This window comes from Aotus nancymaae, unplaced genomic scaffold, assembly GCF_030222135.1.
Source record: "Aotus nancymaae isolate 86718 unplaced genomic scaffold, 86718_ANA_hifiasm-v0.15.2.pri h1tg000009l, whole genome shotgun sequence".
Classification (NCBI taxonomy): Eukaryota; Metazoa; Chordata; class Mammalia; order Primates; family Aotidae; genus Aotus; species Aotus nancymaae.
The window spans coordinates 17,023,919-17,039,376 of NW_026988420.1; the positions used below are offsets into that span (position 1 = coordinate 17,023,919).

Here is a 15,458-nt window from a genome sequence, read left to right on the forward strand (position 1 = left end):
TCTCGTTACATTTCATGGGGGGCTGGAAGCCTATTATAAATTGGTTTCCCATGCACCGTCTGGGCCTGCACATTCCTTTTGTCTGGTTGGGACTACTTAAGCCTAGCAATTCCCACACGGATGATTTGGTCAAGCAAATGGCAATTGTCTGTGTCTACAGCTTCAGGAGCAAGAGAGAGCACAAACAACCTAGTTTTGCTTTTCTTTTCTTCTCCCCACATCTCCACAGCTACACTAAATCAGATTGCCTGACATTTCTTTTTAGCTGCATCTGAATCTAATGCCCTCGGCCTAGAAATTTCCGTTATATCACCCAGTGCGTGGCAAGAGCAATGGGCTTCTCTGATTAGTGAAGCTGAAGAGTAGAAATGAATCACAGTGCCTTTGTATTCTAGAACATGAGTCTGGGATGAATGAATGTGGGAGGTTGGCCAAAACACAACCCCGGCGACTCAATTCTTAAATGATTTACAGTGAATTTATAAGTCTGGAGAAGCATGATGGATAAATATCTCTATTTAATAAGCATTAAAGAAAGAGATAAGGTGGAAACCCTAGGAAGAGGCTGGGAAGCCACCTGCTTCTGATAATCTCAAAATCTCAGTTTCCCTCTCTGTATGATGGGCCGCTCAACCTCATCTGCTCTCCTAGGGCTGTTGTGAGCAGTATTTTAGAAGTGACAAGTTGGCTTTGAAAATACCTTACAACATATCAAAGGCAATTTCACAGGGGCAAGACTTGGGCTTTATACCATAAAAGGAGAAAATAACAGCCTTAGTCTCCCAGATCAGCTAAGCATCCAACCAGGGAACCAGGAATTATTCTGGCACTTTTCAGAAAGTTGGAAGGAATTGAGGGGCTCTTACAAGCCAACTGGGATAAGAGCTAGAGTGCTAAACTTTCTGTCATTTGAGAATCAGGTAAAGCAGGACAGAATCCTAAGAACATCTAGAAAATGGAAGAAAGAATGCACCCATAATTTGCATAAAGTCATTGTACTGGTTAGGGTTCTCCAGAGAATTAGAACCAACAGAATACATAGAACCATATAGGTATATGAGGAAATTGATTGTGGGAATCGGCTCATGTGATTATGGAGGCTGAGAAACTCCACAATATGCTGTTTCCAAGATAAGAACCGGGAAAATGGGTCACATAATTCATTTCATGACCAAAGCCCTGAGAACAAGGTGGGAGTATGGGGTGAGGGAGGTGACTACTGATTTAAGAACCAGGTACTCTGATGTCCCAGGGCAAGAGAAGATGGATGTCCCAGCTCAATAAGAGGAAACTTGCCTTTCCTCCACACTCTTGTTCCATTCAGTCCCTCAGTGGATTGGCTGATGTCCACTCACATTGTTAAGGGCAGATCTTTACTCAGTCTATTGATTCAAATACTAATCTCTTCCAGAAACACCCTCACAGATACACCCAGGAATAATGTTTCATTATCTGGGCATCCCTTAGCCCATCCAAGCTGACACCTAAAATTACCATTAAAGTCATCAACTAATAGGCTTGGGAAGAAACTTAGGAGACACTTGATTCAACCTCCAATCCAGGTGCCCTCCACTCCCACCTCATTCCATCAGCTGATTGTCTAGCCTTTGCTTGAAAGTTTCCAGTAACAAGGATTTACCACCTCTAGAGATAGCCCAAGATACTGATGCAAGATGAATATCTTGCATCATTATGGATCGTTTACCAGGTCTCCCTCAGAAAATATTATTGCAATGAGTCCCCTCATCTCTGAATCCCTCCTCTCTGAACATGCCTCACTTGCTCTGTGTCCCCCAGCAAGGTGTACCACTCAGAGCTGTGCATGGCACTCCAGAGGGGGCCTGGCCATCTGTGTCCAGCAGGGGCTGATTATCAGCAGACTTCTCCATGCCCTCTTTGCCTCTTCCTGCACCTCCTATCTGAGTGCTGTGATGAGAAGAGTGTGGGGGAAAAGGGGAGGAGGCAGGAAGCAGTGTTGATGATGCCTTGGTAGATGAGACAAGGGCCCTGCCTTTTTCACTGTAACCTCCACACTCACCATTTTACCCCTTCTCTACTCAGGGGTTTTATGCCTGCTCTTTGTGTTTGTGACAAGCATAGAATTGTCAGAGAAGTTTGAACCAGAGTGACTCCATCTTGAATAGGGGCTGGATCAAATAAAGCTGAGACCTACTGGGCTGCATTCCCAGGAGGTTAGACATTCTAAGTTACAGGAGTTCCGCACAAGATACAGGTCACAAAGACCTTGTTGATAAAACATGTTGCAGTAAAAAAGCTGGCCAAAACCCACCAAAACCAAGATGGTAATAAACGTGACTTCTGGTCATCCTCACCGCTTATTAGACCCTAATTATAATGCATTAGCATGCTAACAGGCACTCCCACCAGTGCCATGTGCCGTGGCAGTTTATAAATGCCACGACAATGTCAGGAAGTTACCCTATATGGTCTGAAAAGGGGAGAAGAGGAACTCTCAGTGGCAAGAATTGCTCACCCCTTTTCTGGAAAACTCATGAATAATCCACCCCTTGTTTAGCATGTTATCAAGAAATAACCTTAAAAATAGCCAACCAGCATCCCCTGGGGCTGCTCTACCTACGGAGCAACCAATGTACCATTCTTTATTTCTTTACTTTCTTTTCTTTTGAGACTGAGTTTTGCTCTTGTTGCCTAGGCTGGAGTGCAATGGCACGATCTCGGCTCACTGCAACCTCTGCCTCCCAGATTCAAGCGATTTTCCTGCCTCAGCCTCCCGAGTAGCTGGGATTATAGGTGCCTGCCACCGCGACTGGATAATTTTTGTATTTTTAGTAGAGATGGGGTTTTATCATGTTGGCTAGGCTGGTTTCAAACTCTTGACCCCAGGTGATTCACCTGCCTCGGTCTCCCAAAGTGCTGGGATTACAGGTGTGAGCCACTGTGCCCGGCCTATTCCTTTTCTTTCTTAATAAACTTGCTTTCACTTTATGGATTCACCCTGAATTCTTTCTTGCGTGAGATCCAAGGTCCCTCTCTTGGGGTCTGGATGGGACCGCTTTCTGACAACAGAATCAAACATTCTGAAGATAGTGATTGAAGATTATATTCTATAGCTGGGTAAAACCTGACCAAATCATAGCATGTCAGAAGGTGTATCTTGGCCCAACACTGCATAATCAATCTCTGTAGTGCAGTGGTTCTCAAAGGGTGGTCACTGGATTAGCAATATTGGCATCACCTGGGGAACTTGTTAGCCATGTCAATTAAAGAATCCCATCCCAAACCTATAATATCAGAAACTCCTGGGCTGGGGTCTAGCAGTGTGTGTCTCTCTGTGTGTGTTTGTATATGTGTGTGTATTTAGAGATGGGGTCTCACTCTGTTGCCTAGGCTGGTCTCAAATTCCTGGGCTAAAGTGATCCTCCTGTCTCAGCCTCCTGAGTCGCTGGGATTGCAGGTGTGAGCCACTGTGCCCAGTGCAGTCTGTGTTAACAGTCCCTCCAGGTGATTGTGATTTGAAAACCACTGATAGACTAGATTCCGTTGGGGCCCTCCCCACATACATGCACCTAAAGAACCTGTGTACTCCTTCCTGGCCATTAAGAGCACTGGCTGCAAAAGGCTCATGGTGGCTCTTTTCTCGAGAGAATTGCCATTAACCAAACGTGGAGTCCTCTTGCCATGGGAGTAATGCAGTGAACCACTGCTCCCCCATCCAGAGGCCAGTGACTGATGCGGGGTATTAAAAAGCTGGCCTCTTGCCTCAAGGGATGACCAATTTATGCTCCAGAGCTCTGGATGGGGCCAGGCTGATAGATCACCATTTGTTGAGCTTTTCTCCTACCCTAGCATGCTTGCTTCTCTCTCTCTCTCTCTCTCTCTCTCTCAAGAGACAGGGGCCTTGCTCTGTTGCCCAGGCTGGTCTTGAACTCCTGACTTCAAGCAATCCTCCTGCTTCAGCCTCCCAAAATGCTGGGATTACAGGCATAAGCCACAGAGCCTGGTTGCTTCTCTTTGTTTCTGTGAGTGCTTCCTCAATGAATGATTTTCCCAGACTGTGTTTTTCAGGAGAATCCCCATCCCAGACTGTGTTTTTCAGGAATTTGATTTAAAACAATAATCTAAAATTGAGGAATTGAAGGACTTTTTTAAATAAAGATGCTTAAGAGTTCCATATGAGTACTTAAAAAATATCAAGATAATGATGTAGAATGTGATTTTTACTAGCTCTTGCTTGTAGACATAGTTTGGGAGATGCACCACCACAGACACAGATAGGAATACCAGGGACCAAATGGCGACATTGGATTTCTTCTTTAGCTGACTGAGTCCTTAGCATTCCAGGAGGCACTTAAGCATCTTCATTAGTTCATTCTCCAACCTTCAGTGAGGGTGGTGATTAAGGACTTTGGGCTGATAAGCAGAATGAATCACAACGAGGTTAAATGGTGGCTGAAAGTCAGTTGCTGAATAAAAATGAGATTCTACCCCCATCCTCATAGCCCAGCACATTCTTTGATCATCTAGTGACATTCATTAGAAGCAAATCCTCACCCCTATACTGCTATTTTCCTAGAATTGATAGGAAGAAAAATTTGGCCAAATAAAATAAGAAACTAACACTTAGCAAAGAAAACAATCTGATGTTTTCATCAACTTTAGGGTTTGCTGTGTTTGCACAGAACAAAGTAGAAATTTGACAATTATCTAAGTTATTCTGGCCACGTGGGTTTAGGTACCCAAATGGACTAGATTATATCAATCTCTAGATACATGAGACGGCCCAGAAACTTCTGGGCCTCTCTTAAGTTGGGTCTAAAAAGATCCTGCTACATTAGGGCAGGAAAAGGGGAAGGCTCGACCTTCTGTGGGTAAGGTCACTTGGACTTGGTCAGGGCCAGTGTTGCTCCTGCATCCTCCCAACACTCCAGTCACTATACTAGCTAGGGTGGAAGAGTTGCTGAGTTGATTGGTTGTGTCTGATTTGGAGGCTTATTTAGCTCAGACCCCCTGTGGGGAGATAAGGTGACTAGAGGATGTAGTCTCTTGGCTATGGTGCATAACCATGACCTTTTGTGCTTGGCTGAGGGAATCATTCCATGACCTTTTGTGCTTGGCTCAGGGAATCATTCCATTCAACAAGTTGCTTTTTAAAATTGAATCCTGATTATGTACCAACCAGTGTATCTGGTGCTGGGGATATTCAATTGAATGACACATATAGTCCTTGACTTCATGAGCCAGTAGGGAAGATAGACAAGCGAAGCAACATTGACTTCAGTTTGCTCTGTGCTGAAGCTGCACAGGGGGTCAAGGCCTGCCTGGTTGTTGGGTGGGAGAGGGGCTTGGGAAAGGCAGGGCATAGAAGTCTTTCCGAGTAAAGTGAATCTTAAACAGTCTTGAAGGCTAAGAGGAATGGGTCAGAGAAGAGAAAGTGTGGGTGGGGAGAGTGGGAGAGGAAGTAGAATGCCACTCCAGGAGGAAGGATCAGAAATGAGAGGTGAAACAAAGTAATTCTTCCGGCTGAAGCATCAGGTGTGTGAGAGGCATGGGAGAGAAGGCAGCAGTGGGACTGGCTGAGGAGGGAGGCAGGGCACAAAAGGGAGAACTTGGACTTTAACCTAAAGGTGATGTGAAATCACGAGTGACAGGATCTGACATTTAGAAAGAGACCTTTATGGCAGCAGTGTGGAAGATGGAGTGGAGGGGGACAGGCATTGGACACAAAGATAGCAGATAGGAGATTTGTGCTGGAACCCAAAAAAGCAGCAATGAAACTTGAAGACCGTGGTATGATTTAGTCTGTTTCAGACAGACCTTGATTTTAATTCCAACTCCATCTAATATTAGCTGTGTGACCTGTGGCAATTTACTCTACCTCTCTAAGCTTTGTTTTTTCCATATATAAGATGGTTTAATGTACAATTGGGAGTGTAAAGATGAGATAATACCCATAAAATACTTGGTGAAGTGCCTGGAACACAGTATTCTCTTAAAAAAACCCCCTTATTCTTATTATACAGCCATCCTAACTTGGACTGTCCTTCTGAACCCAGGCACTGAAACAAGGACTTGAGTGCAGGTGGCTTATCTGGGAAGTGATCCCAGGAAGCGCAAGCGAGGCAGTAAGGAAAGTGAGCAGGGAAAGGCAGGGAAGCCAGTAAAGGAGGTGTTACTGGGTGGGCTGCTGCTGTGGGCAACTGGGGCTTATGTTCCCTGGGGATGCTCATGGGAACTACAAATCACTGCTCAGAGTGATTCCTCTGAGAGATGGGAAAGCTGGGATATTTAACCACCAACTTATCCCTCATTGGTTGAGGGTTGCTTCTGTAGGTCTCAGTACTTCCAGACTGCTTTGTGCAGGGGTTGAACAACCTTCAAGTCTGCATCAGCAGAGATGGGTGCTTGAAATGGAAACTGCCATAGTGCAACCGGAACTGTCCACTTTAGCAGAGGTAGACTCAGAGGTCAGCAGTGGGGACATGGACAGAGCATCATATCTGCTACAATGAAGTGAAGGGACAACTAAACAATATTTGGAATTTAGAATTAATAGACCTTGATAAGTGATTGGATTATTGGGAGTATGAAATAGGCTAGAGTCTTAAAATGACTTTTGCCTTTCGAGTCTGGTCTAAAATTTGCAGTCCCATATATTGAGTTTAAAACAATTGCCAGAGGGATAGTTTTGGCTATAGTGATAGCAGAGAAGAGGGCTTGCTTTCATTTGGGCATCCTGAGTCGGAGGTGTCTGTGATATAGCAAAGTGTCACACTGGGTTGGTAAATGGATTTTTCCTAATTCCATATTAAACTATGCAGACTTCGGTTAGACATGTTTGAAATTCTTTAAACAGATTTTGTGGGAACAAATCCTGACTTTGATAATGAATGATTTTCCCCCCTGCACATTTAATCTGGTGGTTTAAGTGATGGCTTTTAAAATAGCCTGGTGTCTCTTTCTACCTGCTGTTCACTTACTAGCTGACTTTGAACCTGTTGGTGAATTCTATTGCAGATTGTCTCTCTCTGAAGAAAGGGAATAATAAACAACCTTTTGAGTTATCGCATAGCTGTTGAAAACCAAGACAGCATTTCAAAGCTCTTCTGAGTTGTTGCAGAGCACAGCGCCCCATCAAGTATTGTATTTCTTTGCTTCAGTTTGCTTTCAGAGCTTACAGCATTCCAATTATCCTATTACTGGATATTCAGTAGTAAAGTGAATATGCTTGTCTTCTAAAATGGAATTTTTAGATGCTAAAAGCTTATATTTGCCAAGTGAAATAAGCCAGATATTTAGCTAATTACGGCATGGAACTCATCCTCATTATAAATATATATTTTTCCCTCTGTATGCATATATATATATGTATATATTTATATTTAGAGACATGCCTCCTGTTTTTGCTCTATTTCAGAATGCATTTTTCAATAGATGTTGAAACCATGAACAGTTTAACTTTCTAAAGTGGTTTCCTTATAGATGTTTATTATAGGAAGATGTGTAGAACATCCAAGTCAATGGGGCCAGAGACAAAAATGTGAAATAGGTACAGTCTGGTTTTAGCTTTCTCTCTTGAGGTGATCTCTGCCTTCCCCAAGGGCTTTCTCATTTCCCAGTATTCACTGCTAAGGTGCCCAAGCGTTGTTGGCCTCTACTTCCAGAGAGGAATTTGTGTTATAATCACAAACCTCTAAGGCCTGTGATTTTGCCAATGATATACACCTTAGCCGTGCTTGTTTGTAAAGTGTTGGTTACACATGAGGCTCTGGACTACTTGGTGAAAGTGGAGGAAGTGAAGACAGCAAAATAGGATCAGAGCAAAAGGCTGGGCATCCTGAGTCTACTTTGTCTTTCTCAGTGGGGGGGCGGTGCTGATAGTTACTGTGGAGACTGGCTCCAGAAGAAGGCAAGGAAAGAGGAAGTAGGATAGACTGTAGTGGGAACTTAACTATAGGCCAAGAATTGTGTCAAGTATTCTGTATATATATTATCTCATTTAATTTAATAAAGCAATATATTTTCTTCAAAATGAGATTGAGAGTAAACATTTCTGGAGAAAAGTGAAAAGCCTCCCTTGCACAGCTCCTATTTCTTGGAGAGTTTCTGCTGCTGGCCCATAGAGGAACCCCCCACCCCCAACTTTTTTGTTTAAGCAGACAATGTTAAGGACTGAAATTGTGTATTTTATTTTATTTTTTTGAGACGGAGTTTCGATTTTATTGCCCAGGCTGGAGTGCAGTGGCGTGATCTCGGCTCGCCACAACCTCTGCCTCCCAGGTTCAAAAAATTTTCCTGCCTCAGCTTCCTGAGTAGCTGGGACTACAGGGTGCGTGCCACCACGCGCAGCTAATTTTTGTATTTTTAGTAGAGACGGGGTTTCACCATGTTGACCAGAATTGTCTCGATCTCTTGACTTTGTGATCCTTCCGCCTTGGCCTCCCAAAGTGCTGGGATTACAGGCATGAGCCACTGCACCCAGCCTATATTTGATTTTTTTAATGTTCCAAATCAAAACAAGATCTGATAGTGGTCATTTTGCCAAGGAAAAAAGTGATAGTGAAGTCAGAGATTTTGAAACCCAAATATTTGGAGTAATGAAATAGTTTGCACAGTACAAAATAAAATAATGGCAATAACATTATTTTACTTTTGAAGGACAAAAGCAGCAAACATATGTGGAGACTGAGTGCTTTTAGACTGCAGTGGGATCATTCATTCTTCTGTATTGTATTTGATGGGACTGGCTCGAGAATAAAGTTTTAGATGTTATAATGGTAGTTCTATCTGGGGCCTGGCCATCATGGCTCTGGAGCCGTAATGTTTTCTTTTGGAATCCATGATCTGGGCAGTCTGAGCTTGTCAGGGCATGTGCGGCTTCGTTGCCTGCAGAAACCGCTGAACTTTGCACAGGCCGTGGGTGGTGAAGCACTCGTGTGTACCCACCCTGCTGTTCAACTTGGAGCCACCACTGGTTTCAATTATGATTTCAACAGGCAGCTTTGAGGGCTCCTCTATTCATTACAGTGCCGCACACTCTATAATTAGTATTAAAGGAACACAGGCACTTCACAAATATAAGGGGCTAAACAGAAATCATGCGGTAAAGGCAACGCTTCGAGACTTTTCTACCTAACTTCTTCTTTCAGGTAAAAAAAAACCCCAAAAAAACAAAAAAACCAAAAACCAAAAAAGAAAAAAACAAGCAAAAAACTTGTTTCGTTACTGCATTTTATTTTTTGCACTGAATAACCTAGGTTTGAATCTCACCCTGGATACTTGCTGGCTGTGTGATTTTTGGCATTTTATCTAACCTCTTTGTGCCTCAGTTTCCTTATTTGCCAAATGAAGTTAATGATACTTCCCGATTAAATGAGATAATTCATGCAGAATGCTTGATAAGGAGCTCTGCTCACACAAGGACTTTCTCAGTAAATGTTAGGTCTCATTATGATTATCATCATTTTAATTTCAAATGAAATGCATAGAGTATAAGACATAGGCATGGTATTCGAGTCTTTTTTAAGACTTTGCATTATGTATGTACATTTTCAAACACAAACATATAGAGATACTGGTGAAATTTCCCTACCTCACATGCACACAGGCTAGCATTGACAGTTACCAATATCTTATCAAATCAATCTTGTTTCACTTAGCCCCCTATTTTTTTTTCTAGACTATTTTAAAGTGAATCTGAAACATTATGTCATTTTTGCCCATAAATTTGAGTGGGATAGTGCTGATAGTTACTTTGGAGACTGACTCCAGATGAAGGCAAGGAAAGAGGAAGTAGGACAGAATGTAGTGGGAACCTATTACATTCCAAAAGACTAAGATGTGAGTCTTTTTGATACTAACATCCCGAATAAGCTGAGGGCTCCTTGGGACTATGACTTCTTCACCTCAAACTCCAGCTTGAGGAGGAGTTACCAGCAGCTAGGAAAAGTTCTACAGATGCTTGTTTAATTAGTGAATGAACAACCCAAACTTAGCTTTCTTCACTTTTTGGTGGATGCTCAATAAATATTTATCTAGTGAATAAATGAGAGCAGGGATTTTATAGACTAATGCATATGGAGATGCACATAATTTATGAAATCAACACATATTTTTAATACTTGGGTGACATTTTGTAATACTTGAAATCCCACAGGTTTAATATTGTCATGAAAATTAATAATACCCAAATAATTAGCACTTGAAAGAAGGTTTCATTCTGGTACTCAAATTATTTGTGAATGTCTAACTATAGGCAACTTCATGAAAAGCAATTAGTGGATTCTTCAAACACATGACAAATCCTTTATTACTGTGCTTATAATTGACACGGTTTACAGAAAACCAAATGTAATTAAATAACATTGAACTTGAAATCTACCACAGAGTCAAGATATACAAGTTATACTTGGCAAGGCAAAATCTCTCAAACACTAGGTTGTTTCAGGTGAAAGATAAACTTCAATTAATTCCAACATGTTTTGTTTTTTTGTCTTCCAGACAGTTCCTTTGGCAATAACTTCCACTTTAGCTTTTATTATATAAAAATATAACAAAATTTCATTATATACAAACGTTACATTACACAATGTACAGGTTAAAAACACTAAGAAAATGGCAAGCTGCAAGTGAAATTAAAGTCAATAGCATGATAAGAAAAATTAAATACTGCACACATTTCATAAAAATTACATTAACTACGTTTTTGTTTGCAAATACCAAACAGTACCAATGTGATTGGAAATAGCTTCCAACAACTTCATTTTAAGGCACATCTTGCATATTTATATATACAACACTGAAACCGGTCAATAACTTAGGGGCTTCTCGGAGTGACCTGTAGATGTGTGAAGACATGCAGCATGGGATTAAACATTGTCATTGGCTCCCTTCTTCGGGGACAGGTACCTGCCAGGGGGGGACTGGTAGAGGGGTACCCCGATCTCCTGCAGGTCTGGGAGTCTCCCTGGACGGGGAGGGGAGAGCAGAGTGACTGTCCTGTCATAGTCTCTGTGCAGTACTTTCTCATAGACGCTCTGCAGACCCACTGTCTTGGGCAGCTGGGCCTGGTAGTAATTGTCCCTGCGCAGAGGATCCCGAGGCAGGGACGTGCTCTTACAGAAGGTTGACATCTGGGCTGGTGGGTGAGGTGAGGGATGTGCGTTGGGCCCGCTGCAGGATGGGCTCCAGCAGCGATCAGAGTGGCCCAGGATCTTACACTCAGCAGTGCATGCCCACAGTCCTAACACGAAAGGGAAAAGGAAACAGCATGATGATTATTCCTGAGATTATACACACCCAGGCTTCCATCTTCAGAATGTCAGCCTGGGTCAGAGCAGCTGAAAGGAAAGCCTGTGCGCATAAAGATAGACACCGTGTCTCAAGCCGAAGGCACATTGCTTCCTGTAAAGCCATCTTAATGAAAAGCTTGTCCAGCTTCTTCAGCTGGAAGTGAAAAAAAAATTGATAAGCAGAACCCCCTTTTTAATGGCTAATATCACACATGCTGCTGCCTAACAGGAGGAGGGTGTACTTTATTCAAGAGCTGGAGTTGCCTCGACTTGGCATTTTGAAATTCACTATATGAGGCAGGCCCAGATCCACAACTGGAGGAGTGAGAAAAAGTGGGGAAGAGGGAAGTGGGTGGGAACCGAGATTGAGGGGAGGCAAGCAGTGGTGAAGGCGAGGGAAGGGACGAATGCTGAATTTGGCGGGAAAGAAGAGTCCTCACCACTCTGCATGTGGTTGATGAGATCCTTTTTCAGAGCGTCCCCGCTGATGTCGGAATCGCTGTCGTTGAAATCACTGTCCCCTTTGCCGCTGTCTTTGCCGCTGAACTTCTCCGCTTCCCGGCCAGAGATGGTGTTGAATGAGTGTCCTTTCCAGACAGCCACAGGGGGCGCCGGCTCCTTTCCAAAACCCGGGGAGGCACCATAGGGCTGCAGCAGGGAATAGGGGAATGGGAGTGGGGGGAGGGTTGGACAAGAAACAAACAAAAGAAAAAACAAGTGCCACAGGTTAAGTGTCTACCTGCACGCGCCCACCCTACCCCTCCAGTCTCCCTTCCCCCAGCCTGTCCGCGGAGCACGGAGGGGGGCGCCCAGCCGAAGGAAGGCCTCACCTCGGCGTGCGCGCCGCGGAGCCGCTGCTGCCCCTCGAAGTGACAGGCGCTTTCCCCAGTGGCGCTGCCGCCCTCTGAGCCCGGCACTTCGGCCGCGGCGACCGCAGGCGGAGGCGCGTCCGCCGCGGGGCTGCCAAAGGGCGCTTTGCCGCTGCCAGGGAAGGTGAGCACGTCGAACATGTTGGGCCTGGGCCCGGCTCCCCGGGCGGCCTCCTCCGGGGAGCCGGGAGCTGAGGCTCCGCCGCCCGCCGCCCCGGGCCGCTCTTCCCGGAGGGCCCCCCCTTTGCGCACCTCCTTTTTGCGGCGGTTGCAGGTGGTGGCGATGGCGATGATGGCGGCCAGCAGCAGTGTGCAGCTCCCGGCCAGCACGATGATGACGATCAGCGGCGTGTCCCATTGCAGTGCTGACCCCGACGCCCCGAGCCGAGAGCCAGGCGGGCGGGAACGCTCGGGGCTTCCGGCACTGGCAGGTGCAGCCGGCCCGCGCCCGCCCCCTGCTGTTACCACGAAGCTGACAGTTGCGGTGGTGGTGAGCGGGGGACGGCCGCCGTCGGATATGACCAGGAGCGCCCTGAACACGCGGCCCGGTGGCTCCTGCGAGAGGTCGCCGGTGAGCACTATCTCCCCCGTGCGGCGGCCGATGGCGAAGGCTTCGCGAGGCTCCTGCTGCTGCAGGTCGAAGGCCAGCTCCCCGTTGGCTCCCTCGTCTGCATCCCGGGCCTGCACACGGGCCACGGCCGTGTCCTTTGCGGTGCGCCCAGGCACTGCCACTTCTAGGGAGCCATTGGCTGGCGCCGGGTGCACCAGGACCGGCGCATGGTCGTTCTGGTCCAGCACGCGCACCTGCACTAGGGCGCTGCTGGAAAGTTGAGGGGAGCCACCGTCGCTAGCTTGGATGCGAACGTCGAGTTGGCGCAGCGTCTCATAGTCGAAGCTGCGCAGCGCGTAGATGGCTCCGGTAGCAGGGTCTACCGAGACATAAGTGGATACGGCGCCCCCAGCGCGGCCCACCTCGGCCTCCAGCAGCCGGTAGGTGACCTGGCCGTTGCGGCCCAGGTCCCGGTCCCGGGCTGCCACCGTGGCCAGGTAGGCGCCAGGCGGGTTGTTCTCGCGCACCGACACCTCATAGACCGGCCGCGTGAAGAGCGGCGCGTTGTCGTTCTCGTCGCCCACGCGCACTGTGTAGGGCCTCACGGTGCGCAGCGGGGGCGCGCCGCGGTCCTCGGCCACCAGCGTCAGGTTGTACTCGGGGATGCGCTCGCGGTCCAGCGACGCCGCGGTCACCACCAGGTAGCTGCCCGCGTAGGCCGGCTGCAGCCGGAAGTGTTCGTGCCCGTAGAGGGCGCAGCGCACCTGCCCGTTGGCGCCCGAGTCCCTGTCCGAGGTGCTGACCAGAGCTACCAGGCTCTCGCGCGCCGCCCCTTCCGGCACCAGCGAGGTGGCGCCAGCCTCGGGCGTCCCGGCTCCTGCCGACGAGCTAGCGTCCGCTCCCCCGAGCGCAGCGGCGGCGACGGCAGCTGCGAAGGGCGAGGCGGCCGGCGCGCCTGGGGCGGCCAGCGGGGTGATGGCGATGTCGGGCGCGTTGTCATTGACGTCGCGGATGCGCACGATGACCTTGCAGGTGGCAGCGCGGGGCCCAGGTCCGCGGTCCTGCGCCCGCACGTCCAGCTCGTAGGTGTCCTGACGCTCGTAGTCCACCGGCCCGGCCAGAGTGAGGCGGCCCGACCGCGGGTCGAGCCGAAATAGGCGGCGCGCCTCCGGCGGGGTGCGGGCGCCAAAAGCGAACACCACATCGCCGTTAGGGCCCTCGTCGGGATCGGTCGCGTCCAGGTCGAGAAGCAGGGAGCCCACGGGTGCGTCCTCCGCCAGCTCCACTTCGGCCACGGCGCCCTGCGGGAAGGCCGGGCTGTGGTCATTGGCGTCCAGGACGCGCACGCTTAGGGCAGCCGTGGCGGAGCGCGGCGGGCGGCCGCCGTCCTGGGCCACCAGCTCCAGGCTATAGGCGGCCTGACTTTCGCGGTCCAGCTCCTGCAGCAGCACCAGGTCCGCACACTGAGCTCCGTCCGCGCGCGTCTGCAGCTCCACGCGGAAGGGGCTGTTAGGCTCGGCTAGGCGCACGCTCTGCAGCCCGTTGGCGCCCACGTCCTCGTCCACCGGCACCTCCAGGGGGATGCGCGTGCCTACGGCCGCACCCTCGGACACTTCCACCGGGATCTGGGCCCGGGGGAAGCGCGGCGCGTGGTCGTTGACGTCCCTCACCTCCACTTCCACATGCACCAGCCGAAACTGCTCCTGTGAGAAGCTGACCACGTCGAAGGCCAGCACGCACTGCGGGGCCTGACCGCACAGCCGCTCTCGGTCCAGGCCTGCGTCCCCGACGGTCAGCTGCCCGTCGCCTTCGCGCACCCGGAGCAGAGAGCTGTTGAATTGCTTCATCAGGCGGAAGCTTGTGTCACCCGATACTTTCATATGCAGGTCCTCGGCCAGGGTCCCGATGACCGTGCCGGGGGCATCCTCCTCGAAGGTGCTGTATCGGACTGTTTTGCTCTGGGCCACGGAGAGCACCCAGCAGAGGCTGAACAGCTGCAAGGGGAAAAGGCAAGGACTGCCCCAACGCCTCACAGGACTCATGCCTCCAGCCTCAAGTGCTATCCGAAAGGCTAAGAAAGAGAGTCTTCCCTGGTTTTCAGGTACTGGCGTGAGTTTCAGGCTCTCGGAATCACGCCCTTTTCGAGCCCTGTGCGGGAGAAGTCTTCGGGTTGCAGCTCCGCGGCTCCGGCGGGCTCTGAGGAAGCGCGGACCCGCCCTCAACCTGCGACTCTCCCTTCCTTATCACAGAAGCTGCGCCGCCTCGCGCCGCCTTTGCCTTTATAGCCGCCGATATGCTAATCACCCGAGCCGGGCAGCCAATGGCCGCCTCCCCCTCGCGTCGCTTCTCCGCCTGCCTCTGACAATCCCTTTAATGTGGAAAGGCTTAGAGGGGAAAACAAGAAAGGAAAATTAGGAAATCTTTCTTTTGTTTCTTTAACTCCTTTTGCTTTTCCCCCTTTTCTTGTCGGCACCCTGCATATAGAGGAGTTAGCACAGGGCTCCCGGAGTAAAAGGAGTGGATGGTTTTGTTAATTGTCGCCTGCCCCTCCTCCGTGCCACTGCTAAAACTAAGTGCGAACACGCTGGGGTTTCACCCCAGTGGCTCCAGCTTCCCCGTTCCCCACAACCCCCGCCCACACACACATTCGGCATTTTGCACCTCTGGGGCTTCCAAAGCCTTGCAGCCCCCTACCCACATACTTGCTCTGCTGAGTGAGGCTCTGCTTTCCTTCTCTCCTAGCTTCCTAAGGTGCCTGGAATAGCATCT

The 15,458-nt window shown here is 48.6% G+C and overlaps 1 protein-coding gene across 2 annotated transcripts; it reads right to left on the reverse strand.

Annotated features, from left to right (window-relative positions):
• Positions 1–10,270: 10,270 nt before the first annotated feature.
• Positions 10,271–14,943, reverse strand: LOC105726672 (protocadherin-8). 2 transcript variants are annotated; one of them, XM_012466195.3, is made up of 3 exons: positions 12,392–14,943; positions 11,711–11,918; positions 10,271–11,221 (listed from the first exon to the last, which is right to left on the reverse strand). In XM_012466195.3, the coding sequence occupies exons 1-3, from the start codon at positions 14,729–14,731 to the stop codon at positions 10,848–10,850; spliced, it is 2,922 nt and encodes a 973-aa protein (XP_012321618.1). In that variant the 5' UTR covers positions 14,732–14,943; the 3' UTR covers positions 10,271–10,847. The 2 variants fall into 2 exon arrangements, with proteins under 2 accessions (XP_012321618.1, XP_012321617.1); XM_012466194.3 differs by having other exon boundaries at positions 12,101–14,943.
• Between the last annotated feature and the right edge of the window lie 515 nt (positions 14,944–15,458).

What these genes read in the sequence shown, in the direction of transcription:
- LOC105726672 (XM_012466194.3), bottom strand. Translation starts at nt 14,731, where the DNA reads ATGAGTCCTGTGAGGCGTTGGGGCAGTCCTTGCCTTTTCCCCTTGCAG. An exon ending in TCCGCGGCGCGCACGCCGAG is followed by an intron (nt 11,919 to 12,100) that starts GTGAGGCCTTCC and finishes TCCCTGCTGCAG; the next exon opens with CCCTATGGTGCCTCCCCGGG. An exon ending in CATCAACCACATGCAGAGTG is followed by an intron (nt 11,222 to 11,710) that starts GTGAGGACTCTT and finishes CTTTCGTGTTAG; the next exon opens with GACTGTGGGCATGCACTGCT.